Raw genomic sequence first — 12517 nt, 5'->3', positions numbered from 1 at the left:
CCACATACTGTATACATCTTGATTCCCACCTGCTTTAATTACTATTCATTTAAAAATTATTAAGCAACCTTATATTTTAGCTTTTGGATAATAATAATCTGTCAAAATATTGACAGATGTGAGTGCTGGTTAACTTCTCTTCATAAACAGGAGGTAAAGAAGCGTGCGGCAGTTGAATAAGTCAAAAATACTTTTATTGAAATGTGTTTGGATACTTAATGTCATATTTACATGTTCAGTCGATGACGATAACTGTATTTTAAAATTATTAATAAAAGGCAGCAAAACATGACCACAGAACATGGAAAAGCATACAGTATCAAGACTCGAGTCAAGAAATAATAATAGAGGAAATCAACTCATAAATAAGTCAGAAAGGAAAGCTACTTCAGATAAATTCACACCTGTCATAATTCAATAAAATCTATATATTTGGTCAAAATATCTTGTTAAAAACAAGCAAAACTTTTTTCTTTCCCAAAAAAAAGAGTAAAGTATAGAAGGCCACTAACAAATCCATCTTCTGCACTCTTCGATGCCCTCCTGCTGACTGAAAAGTGAAAAGGTCCTGCATGGCAACGTAACGTGGTCTGAATGATTCCTGTGTAAACTTACTGAAGGAGGATCTTAAAGGGACTCCAGCGCTTTTCAGCCTCACCTCTGTCTGGTAGATCATCAGACCGGCAATTAGCATGGACTATAATTTCGCCGTGTCGTCCTGTACTTAGAAAAGAACAGAAAAACAGCTGACTCGACACTTACGATAGAAGTTAATTAGCAGGGGTGTTCTGAGGCGACAGGTTCTCTGTTCCGTCATTAAGTACAGAGAAACGTATCAGAACGATTGTGCACCATAAACGAAGGGATGATAGAAATTCGGCTGAAAAGCGCTGAAGTTCCCCTTTAGGATCTTCCATCTGGTCCCATCAGCTGCACTCATCCGTTCAGCTTGTGGTTTCTGTTCAGTCCTCTGTTCCACGTGTTGCATCTGTTTATCTCCTCTAATACACCAAACTCAGTTTCAGGAAGGGCTGAATAACTGACCCATTTAGGCTCCGCCCACAAATGCATTCTTTCATAGCAACTGTTGCTCAGCTGGATAAGAACTTTTACAGAAATAACTAGAGGGCGAAAACTCAACAAACTTTAAGCCGGCTTGGCAAAGCCGTTGCTTTGGAATCCCAAATGGTTGCTAGGGTGTTGCTATGTTATTACTGGTGGCTGCTAAGATGTTGCCAAGGTGTTGCTATGGAATCCCAGGGAGTTGCTCAGATGTTTCTAGGCTGTTGCTAAGATGTTGTTTGGCTGTTGCTATGGAATCCCAGGGAGTTGCTAAGATGTTGCTAGGCCGTTGCTATAGAATTCTAGGCAGTTGCTAAGATGTTTCTAGGCTGTTGCTATGGAATCCCAGGGAGTTGCTAAGATGTTTCTAGGCTGTTGCTATGGAATCCAAGGCAGTTGCTGAGATGTTGCTAGGCTGTTGCTACGGTAACCCAGGTGGTTACAAATTTTCCCTGGGGGGAATAAAAAAATAAAAAATAAATAAAATCGTTTAAACCAAGGCTGGACATGCGATTGGACCCAAAAGCACTAGCGCACTATTCCCGTACAGCCTCTACGATCCTGCACGGTTTCATGGTTCTAGCTCAAAAACTGCAACCTGCTAGAACACAAAGAAGCACAAATTCATAAAACAAAAATGTTTTCAAGCCAATTTAAACAGAACCTGAAATCCAAACCAAACAAAAAATCCTGTTATTTACTTTGTACGAATGTGAACGGTCAGACTGTCAGAACAGATCAGACGTAGTTTTATTATTGGGTTTTTCGTGTAACCGAGCTGAAGTTAGAGATTAGTTTATCACGATTGAACAAAAATCACTACAGTTTCTAATTAGGCTGAATGAGATTTCTGACCGTTCTGTAAAGCTTGCCCAACCTGGCAACTGTTGCTATGAAAGGACACATTAGGTAGTGGAGCATGAAAAGATCAGTTACCTGCTGACCTGAATCAGGTGTATTACAGGTGAGCAGCAATAAAGCAGACGCAACGCATGGAGCTCCCAGCACTAGGATTAAGAACTGCTGTGCTAAACAACGCAACCACATGTTGGGGAAGGCACCAATAACGCTAAAGTGGTACAAATTATAATAATAATAATAATAATAATAATAATAATACATAGGCAACAATCCTGATAAGCATGAAAGTAAAGGTACTGTAAAAATGAAGCTGTAACAATCTCCATTTCACCACATGGCTTCTCTTTCACAGTCTGAAGCTGAGCTGTTGATTAAGGCTGTTCCTAACAGGGTCATTTGAACCTGCACACCTGACTGACCACGAGCACCCTGTGTTCTAGTCTTAACCTAAAAAAAGGGTTTAAGTGTTTGTACAGACTTCCAATCTGAATAACCGCTTTGCTTAAGATCTGTAACGCTGTTTTTGTTTGAGGAGTCTTTCAGACTGGATGCTGCGTCCAGAAACATTCTTGACCAAGGTTCATGTCCCTGAGTGAGCCGGTTCCGTGTAGAATTATCACATAAATGCACAAAATGGTCAGAAACTCAATAGAAAAAGAAAAGAATGAAAAAAAAAAGGAATAAATACAAGCCATTGCGACAGTGCCTTTGGACAGAACCATCATTAAATATATGTTCCTCTATGTACACGATTTTCTTTCTTAAAAACCGCCAGTTTTGCGTTTGATAGCTTTACATTCTCCCCGATACCTGCCGACCCGTTTTACAGTCTGGAGAGGGAGCTGGTTCTGGCCGTCCAGCGAGCAGTCCATCAGACGTTAGTGTCCTGCAGGAGGGGCTCCTTGGCCTCCCCCGGCGGCTGGGGGCTGTGGGGGTGCCCGTGGGGCGACGTGTGCTTCTTCCAGCTGCCCGTGCGGGAGCCCAGGTGAGAGTGCTCGGGGATGAAGAGCGCCACCAGGAGGGCCAGGAGCACAGAGCAGGCGCCGAACAGGAACGGAGGACCAGGGATTATTGCACTCTAAGAGGAGGGAGAAGACGAAATCAGCACATCATCACTGTTTTAATAAAACCTCATATTTCGGATACGGTAAATGTTACAGACAAGGGGCCATGCCACCCAAATGTTAAAAAAGAGCCATTTTGTCCTTTCAGAAACAATCAAACCTCCTCGGCAGGCACAACATTTTACGTCCATTTTACCATCTTGGCTGTAAATGTGTCTCGGTATGTGCTGATGTTCTAGTATAGACTAAAAATATAATAGAAACGAAACCACTTTGCTCTGCTTTACTCTTTAGCTCAGCTATCATCACTTTTCTTACATCTCAGGCAGGAAACTTTTCCGCAGACGTAGAATAGTTTCGTGTAAAATCTCATTCATAAACATTCGACTTTTACGAGGCTGAAGTAAAACCGTGCCTGAGGTGCCATTTAAGGTGGAATGAGAGAATTCAAATGAGAATCTGACTTCATCTCCACAACTTTTTAGGGTTTTTCAGCTTCTCGTTGCAGATTAAAGGTATCAGGAAACCAGCTGAGTGCAAATGAGTATAAATGCAAATCAGTCCATTTGTCAACAAATTACAGATGTTGGTCTTAAATCTCTCTCTTTGCCCTTTCGTTAGCTACTAGATAGGCGCTGCTATGTAACCAGCAGTCTGCGCACCTACCTTCTAGGTTAAAGGGTGAATTAGCAGTTCTACATTAACTCCAGAGTTTAAGACCATTTACTGTTAAACTGTGTTGAACGATCAGCAGAGCTTTATTTTACTGTAAAGGAGGATTATTTTATTATTACCTACAAATCTGATTCTGCTGTGGAGAACAGGGCAGTAAAAGAGACGCATGTTGCCGACGTCTGATATAGCAGAAGGAAAAATATTATTAATGCTTGTTAGTGATACAAGATATTTTTTTCCATGGAATTTCGGACTGCTCCTAATAAAATGTTCACACAATATAAAGAACAGCTTTATCAAGTAATGGGAAAAAAAATAAAACAGCCAAAGAAATGTATAATAAATAAACCACACGAATACAAAATGATAACATGACTAAAGGACACTGGATTGAAAACTGTTCGGTGCTGCAGAGCTGCTCAGTTTAACGTTTACTCTTTATTACTAATGTTAATTATTAACTGCAAGTTAAAGAAAAATGGGTGATAAATAAATAAATATTGCATTTCTACATCTATGCTTACTTCTAATGCAAATCAGCAACGACAGGTTTGGTCTCTGGCGTTTGCTCCTCTAGTTCTGGACTGGAGCTACAAGGCTAACATAACTAAGAAGTAATGAAAGTATATCTATCCCAATTAGCAACAAGGGATTTTTGGGGATTTGGAGACCTCTGTGGTAGAAATGTGTAACTGCACATAACATGCGGAAGAACATTTTGCAGCGTGGGTTGTGCTTCTGACCCCTTCCCTGAGCGGATGACTGATGATTGAAAGAGAATTCAAAGAGAACTCGGTCTAAACTTGGTGAAGGAGCGTCTTCTGAGGATGTGAGTGAATTGTCTACTGTTGTCATCACATCTTCATCAGAATAATGTTGATCTTGCATGTGAGACCTAAGGATGAAGCTCGACCTTCGTTTTGACTCTGTGTGTATGGCGTTAATACGTAAAGATGTACGACGTGGTCCGAAAAACTGCCACCAAAAAACTGAGTAAGGCTACTTTTTAACAAAACAATCTTACAGTGCAGCTTTATAATGTTTGTATAATGATAAAACTGTTATATTAAACATCAGCATAGAGAAAAAAAAAACAAATATAATAAAGCACTGCTTGAGACAAGGTAAAATGTTAAGCTCTGCTCTCTGTTGCAGTTTGAGCTGGAGTTCAGACGGGATATCTGACGAACCACCCACAGCTGACTTCAGATCAGCATCATTACCTTTCCCACTGTAGGGGGAACAAAGGCTCACCTGCTGGTGGAGCTGAGGGTGGTGCTCTACATCAGCACCAGTGTCAGGAACCTCGTCCAGCTCCACGTGAAAGATGTAGAAGATGAAGCCGTAGAGAGCCGGACCCAGGCCGTTACAGAGGCCGCGGATACCTGTGATCATTCCCTGCCCCACACCTGCACACAGCACAAAACCCAGCGGTCAGTTCATGTCAATCTTCCTCAATCTGTAAAACCGCGCCCTGTTCTGCTTTACTGTTCCTTAAATTTGCAGTATTACCCAGACGTCAGTTTCGACCACACACATCTGACTGGTTGAGAAGTGTTACAGCCGTATAGTTATATCTGATTACATCACACCTGTGCCACTCTGCAGACCGCTGGTTACTAAGTAGAGAAGAAATAATGGCTGTAGAACCGCAACTGTGGTCAAAGCAGAGAATGTGTAGTCAGGAGAACTGTCCCTCAGTGTCTTCTGGGTTTGTCAGACTCTAGAGGGCGCTACCGAGTGAGTCTAAAATGAAAGGTTCCGTTGGAGCTTCAATTTCAACACTACTTTATATTTCTGAGCACTTTGGAACTCCAGCTATAGAATTTTCTAACAGTGTCTTATGTGCATTCATGACATCAGTGAGCTTTGGTCAGCCAATGAGCTGATCAGCTCACCAACCAATCAGGACTCCATAGCAGTAACGACAACCAATCAGCACTCCGTAGCAGTGATGTTCAAAACCTGTGAGCTGAAAAACAGAAGCTGATGCAACGTTTTTATATTTATTAAATCTTTCTACGTTCCAAAATTAATGTGCCACACAAATGGCTTGAAACTATTTACAATTTTTCATTTTTTGCCGTTTGGCCATTCACTCCCATTCACTGAGGACCAGCTCAATGGGTTTTTGCAGTCAGGTTTTTGGTGTAATGGGAGAAAGAGGAAGTGGGCAGGCTCCCCTAAACCTCTCATTCTCCAGGGTATATTTTGGTTTGTCCATCTGAATTTACATGACCAAATCATAAGGCAAATTATTTAGTAACTGCATGAAATTAATGTAAATTGTTTATTTTACTTTTTATTTTTTGTAAAAGCTCCCCTCAAATTAACAGAACATGTGTTTTATGATCACACATATTGCTATATGCTTACAGTTCACCGCTGAAAGCCAAAAATCTTAGACGCTCTTTGTATTATTTTATAAAAATAAACGTTTACAGAGCAGATCACTGAAGAGACGCCATCTGTTTATAGTTTATAGCCCAGATTTGTGGAAAAATGGGTCGACTTTCAGTAGAAAAAAAAAACTGAGTTCAGCTTCTTTTATTATAAGGGTTTAAAATTACATCACCCATCTATTTGACTGGAAAGAAGACAGTTACAGCTCTTATACGACCCCCACCTTTAGAATGTAGCTTATGAAATATGAAAGTTATGAAGAATATGACAAAGTGCGTTTTGGAACCACCGGTGGTCTCAAGGAGTTAAAAAGGTTAAAATACTAGTTTCTGGTTCAAGTTGACTGCGAGACATTTTTGGGAGAGAACATGAAAACAACAGTTTTAAAGTACCGTTGGAAACAGAAAACAAACCTTGCTGGTCTGGGTCGGCCGTGCGGGACACCAGGGCGCTGACGGCAGGGAAGGTGATGCTGGACATCGCAGCGACGGCTCCAGCGGCCCACATCATCCTGCAGAGAGAAAAACAGGGGAACAGCATTAATAACTACACTGTCTTCAGATGATCTCAGTGTAGAAATGCAGTCGAACGTGGTGATTTAACTGCTTTGCCAAACAGGAGTGTTAGAACAGAATCAATTATAACAATATTCAATAACATTTAATGTTCGATATGGACATAAAACGTGATGTTCAATAAAGCTGCTGGATCCAGACAAGCGATAAACTATTACTGAAATCATGGGTCTGTGACTGGATGAGCCATAAGTAGTTTATTTTTACGTTGTCTTCAAGCAAAAAGCCAAAAAAAATTAAAAACACATAACTACAACAGCAACACTCACTACTGTACAAACACTAATAGCTACTTACACCAATCAGACATAACATTATGACCACCTCCTTGTTTCTACACTCATTGTCCATTTTATCAGCTCCACTTACTATATAGGTGCACTTTGTAGTTCTACAGTTACAGACTGTAGTCCATCTGTTTCTCTGATACTTTGTTAACCTGTTCTTCAGTGGTCAGGACCCCCATGGACCCTCTCAGAGCAGGTACTATTTGGGTGGTGGATCATTCTCAGCACTGCAGTAACACTGATGTGGTGGTGGTGTGTTAGGGTGTGTTGTGCTGGTACGAGTGGATCAGACACAGCAGTGCTGCTGGAGTTTTTAAACACCTCAGTGTCACTGCTGGACTGAGAATAGTCCACCGACCAAAAATATCCAGCCAACAGCGTCCTGTGGGCAGCGTCCTGTGACCACTGATGAAGGACTAGAGGATGACCAACACAAACTGTGCAGCAGCAGATGAGCTATCGTCTCTGACTTTACATCTACAAGGTGGACTGACAAGGTAGGAGAGTCTAATAGAGTGGACAGTGAGTGGACACAGTGTTTAAACACTCCAGCAGCACTGCTGGGTCTGATCCACTCCGACCAGCGCAACACACACTAACACACCACCACCACGTCAGTGTCACTGCAGTGCTGAGAATGATCCACCACCCAAATAGTACCTGCTCTGTGAGGGTCCATGGGGGTCCTGACCACTGAAGAACAGGGTAAAAGGGGGCTAACAAAGTATGCAGAGAAACAGAAACAAGGAGGTGGTCATAGTGTTATGCCTGATCGGTGTATAACAGAATTGCAAGCACACAAGTAAGAAGGAATAAGGACAGTGTCTCTGATGTGAAGCGCTGCTCTTATGAAGCATCAAATGCTATTTGCCTGTTAACGGCGTCCCCTTGTCGAGAATTTTTAGTCTGAGAGATGTACGAGTTCCACGAAGTGCTTCAGTCTAAAAACAGTCAGGAGTCCCTGAACAGCTTTTTCTATTCTGGTTTCCAGTCACGTTTAAAAAAATCATCTGTAAATCACTTAAAAGGTTCCTTATGGTGATGCAAGTTTGTTGTAACAGTAGCCATTACATTTTACAGGCTGGTAGGGCAGAATAGTTTTTGAGTTGTGTGAAATTACTTGCTCTCCACCAGGTGAAGCACTAGTTGGGCTTCTAGCGCTACGTTCCCGCCAATGTCATTACGTCACTTTGGCCTTGCGGCTGTGGAGTAATCTGAACTGTTCTTTCATCAAAGCCCTCAACGATGTGTCCTATCGCGGAACTTGTGCATCACAATACCATTTATCGTGCAGCACTAGGGTGCGCTCTAGTTTTGTGGCCAAAAGAATATTCTCTGGCTGCTCACTTACATAAAAATCCTTAAAAAGTCCTCCAGTCACATTTGTATATTCAGTGACTCAACCATCATGGTGAACTGCGATACTTCTTAATATACTGAATCACTGGCTGTGTTTACATGCAAAGATGTTTGCTAATCCGACTGAATACATTCCAACTATAGATTAAGACTGAGGTGTTTATTCTCACTCTACACAACAATCTGATCAAAATCTGTTTATATGCAACTACAATTAATCAGATCCAAAATTACACGCATGCGAAGGGAGCCACTTAGTGTAAGCGTTACCATGACAACAACCATCACCTGAGTCCAGTCAGAGTGAGATGAGCAGCAGTGAGCAGTGCTTGTGTTTTTAATTGCTTTAAAATGATGTCAGACTCAGGAAAACGTCCTTCACATGTCCTTATTAAAGAAGGCCGAGAGGAAGACGTCGTGTTCTGAGACACATAAGCTGGACGTCCGTCCCACCGCCGTCTTTTAAAGACCAGAGCATAAACTTCGTCTCCTCTGCAGACCAGTTTCTGCTCCGCCATGTTGAACATTATAAACTTTCACTATGACGTGACGAACATGATCAGAACGGACTTAAACTTTCAGATAGGGAATGTAATCAGATACAGGCGTTTACACGGATATTATTCTTCTATTTAACGGATTATTTACAGGATTACCCACCTCGTTCAATCAGATAGAAACTGTATTCCGAATGGCCTCAATCAGACTAGTCTAGTGTAAACACGGACATGTTCTATTCCGATTGAGCTATTATTAACGGATATCAGGCTGCATGTAAACGTGGCTGCTGTGAGGTCAGATTTAAACCCTTTACTTCAATGGTTCTGCGAGACTTTATAGTGAACCAAATGATCCTCAGACTCACCACGGCTCTGATCCGAACCCGTACCAGGCCAGCTGCAGAATCTGGAACCCCAGTCCCAGCAAGATTGTGTTCTTGTTCCCGATGGAACGCATTAGTAAACTTAACACTACAGTCTGAGTTGGAGAAAAAGGTAAATAAATGAATACATGCACTGTGAGAACATATGCAAACGTAAATCTGAATAGGCAAAATACGAACCTGTGCAACAATTGAAAGCAATCCTAGTACAGCTATGAAAGCAGCAACACTTTCAGGGGAAAAGCCCATTATCTAGAACAAAGAACAGATTAATAAATCATTCTTGTTGTCATTAATGTTTGTTCCAGCAACCTAAAGCTGGGTTACATGGTGAAACTTTAATGCAACTTTAGTTGCGTGAAACTTACGTGAAACTACATTTTACTTAAGTTGCATAGTATACAGCATGCTGCAACTCATCTGAAACTCAGCTACAACAGTCAACTTTGTGGAACAGGCTTCATGAAACAGGCTGATAACCTCATCACAATTTCAAGTTCACTAGGTCAATGGACCCAGTCAATGGTCAATGGATGGTTGAAAAAGAATCCTCCTGACCAATGAACGTTAAGGCTAATGTTGCTAATAATGGCTTCGTTCACATTACAAGCCTCGTTGCTCAAATCCGATTTTTTGCTCAGATCCGATCTCTCTGACATGATGGTTCACACTTGTTTAGGTAAGTGACTCAAATCTGTCATTAATGTGACGAACCGGCGTTCTGAAATGACCCTCATGAGCTCATCCTACTCAGTAACGTCACGTGAGTGAATCACGTTCATCATCAGCACAAACTAACGAGCAGAACGAGCTTCGCTGAGAACATAATTAACTCTGATCAGCTCTCAGCTTCATTATTAGAGCGAGACGAAGGAGAAAAAGGTGAGATGAGCTGCTTTTCCACCATTTACAGGCTTTAACTTCTGTTCGGCGCTGCTGCCATGGTAACGCTGAATGATGGCACAAAAAAAGAAGGATGGAAAAAAAAAAGCACATGAAATCTGATCTACGACCTTATACGAAAGTGTCTCAGGTCAGAAAGTTTGAAAAGATCAGATCTGTGAATAAACCTGAATAAGGCTGTGTTCACATTACCAGGCTGAAGTGGCACAAATCTGATTTTTTGCCCTAATGTGACTCAGATCTGATGTTTTCAGAGCTGTGTGAAAATGCAAATCTGATCTTTTCAAATCCAACCTGAGCCACTTTCATATGTGGTCCTAGATCGGATACGTATCCGATTCGTGGCCATGTGACCTCAATGTGACGCTCAGATCTGAATTCATGTGCTTTATCTCCACTGCGCCATCATTCAGCGTTACCATGGCAGCAGCGCCGAACAGAAGTTAAAGCCTGTAAACGGTGGAAAAGCAGCTCATCTCACCTTTTTCTCCTTCGTCTCGCTCTAATAATGAAGCTGAGAGCTGATCAGAGTTAATTATCTTCTCAGCGAAGCTCGTTCTGCTCGTTAGTTTGTGCTGATGATGATCGTGATTCATTCACGTGACGTTACTGAGTAGGATGAGCTCATGAGGGTCATTTCAGGACGCCGGTTCGTCACATTAATGACAGATTTGAGTCACTTACCTGAACGAGTGTGAACCATCGTGTCAGAGAGACCAGATTTGAGCAAAAATCGGATTTGAGCAACGAGGCTTGTAATGTGAACGTAGCTTAACACTTCTGGCAACCAGTTAGCATTAGCAAAAGGGATTATCCTAACTGGTTCCCACTAGTGTCCATCATGTGCCCCGTAAGCATTTGTTGTGTGATGTAATCTCCACACTGACCTGTCGCAGGTACAAGAAGAAGCTGGAGTACTGTCCAGCCTCGGGGAGATATGAGAGAAACACTGTAATGCAGATGAGCAGCACTGTGGAGTCCTGGCCCACTTTCCTCAGGGACTGCAGAAAGAAACAAAGTAGATAAAAGTCTTTTGATTGTTTATCATTTGAGCTCTTCTGTGAAAAACCACTGTCAACTGTCAAATCAAAGCTAGGCATCTGGGTGCAGCCTATCAGAGTAAAGTATGCAGGGAGGGGGCGGGGCCTATGCTATGGACACATCCGCGCTAAAATGACTGGACTTAAAAATTGAAGGTTGGGGTTTATTTTGTTAGAACAGCTGAAAAAAATACACTGGAGACGTATCGCCCCCTACACTTCCTGTAGTGTATTGCAGTCTGTCAGAATGACTGTCCAGTCATCGGCTAAAGGTTAGGGAACCAGCCTTGTGATCGGAAGGTCGCCGGTTCAATCTCCTCAGCCGACAGTACGTGACTGAAGTGCCCTTGAGCAAGCCACCTAACCCCCAACTGCTCCCCGGGTGCCGTGGATAGGGCTGCCCACTGCTCCGGGCAAGTGTGCTCACTGCCCCCTAGTGTTCACTAATGTGTATGTATGTGGGTGTTTCACTGTACGGATGGGTTAAATGCAGAGGTCTAATTCTTCTGTGTGCAAACACAGTAGGCTGATGGTTCTGAATTCAATTCAAATTAAACTGTAGATCATATGGAAAAAGCTTGAAAGTGCTCGAATTTGACCTTGGAAAAGGTGCATAAACCCTGCAGAGTATTATTATAGGGTGTTTTAAACATTGGCTTTTTTGATATAACAGACAAAAGTAGGCTTTATCAGCAAACTGTAAATGATTTTAGAGCAGTGTCAGTTCAGTTATACCCTCTTAGTGCTCTGGGTCATTTAGCAATAACTTTCAAAGAGCTGTTTAAAACATTTCTTCATTTTTTATTATCCATTTTTATTTTAAAACTGTTAGGTTTCTCTGAAATGTCTGATGAGAAGAATGGTTTTGTCCTGTTGGCTGTGTTAGACGCAGCAGCATTGTTGGCTGTACAATGTGAGCTTAGCACAGAATGCAGCGAACTGACTGACGCAACACTCTGCTCGCTCTGTCCCTGATTTCCCTTAGGGAAGCAATACAGCACCTGCTTCTGTTGACACTGTAAACCTTGCACCATCATATACCTGTTGGGATTTGTTTGTTATATTTGTCATTTTATTTCTCTCTTTTTCCCCCCAAATATATCCAAAATATATCTTTTTATTTCTAAGAAACTGTTTTCACTGAAGGAAGCAAGGATTATTAGTTGTCGATGATCTCAGGAAAAAAGTCATTGTTTACTTTAAAACAATCAACAGTAATACAGTCACTCTGACAGATACACCTGAATACACTACAGGAAGTGTAGGGGGCGATATGGCTTCTACTGTTTCATTTAAAAAGCCTCTATAATGTTCATATGATCCACACAGTCACTCTGACAGACTGTAATACACTACAGGAAGTGTAGGGGGCGATATGGCTTCTACTGTTTCATTTAAAAAGCTC

General features: G+C 41.8%; 1 protein-coding gene across 1 annotated transcript in view; it reads right to left on the bottom strand.

Annotated features, from left to right (window-relative positions):
• Nucleotides 1-2469: 2469 nt before the first annotated feature.
• mfsd14a1 (major facilitator superfamily domain containing 14A 1) overlaps nucleotides 2470-12517 on the bottom strand; it is a 29916-nt gene continuing 19868 nt past the window's right edge. Inside the window, exons 7-12 of the mRNA XM_036586531.1 lie at nucleotides 10960-11073; nucleotides 9350-9421; nucleotides 9152-9264; nucleotides 6479-6576; nucleotides 4917-5071; nucleotides 2470-3001 (exon numbers count right to left, since the gene is read on the bottom strand). Of these exons, the coding sequence (XP_036442424.1) occupies nucleotides 2795-3001; nucleotides 4917-5071; nucleotides 6479-6576; nucleotides 9152-9264; nucleotides 9350-9421; nucleotides 10960-11073 (759 nt within the window). The 3' untranslated portion in view covers nucleotides 2470-2794. The remainder of the gene's footprint in view (nucleotides 3002-4916; nucleotides 5072-6478; nucleotides 6577-9151; nucleotides 9265-9349; nucleotides 9422-10959; nucleotides 11074-12517) is intronic.

The sequence above is a fragment of the Colossoma macropomum genome, unplaced genomic scaffold (assembly GCF_904425465.1).
Source record: "Colossoma macropomum unplaced genomic scaffold, Colossoma_macropomum, whole genome shotgun sequence".
NCBI lineage: Eukaryota > Metazoa > Chordata > Actinopteri > Characiformes > Serrasalmidae > Colossoma > Colossoma macropomum.
This window is presented reverse-complemented; position numbering and strand designations above follow the sequence as displayed.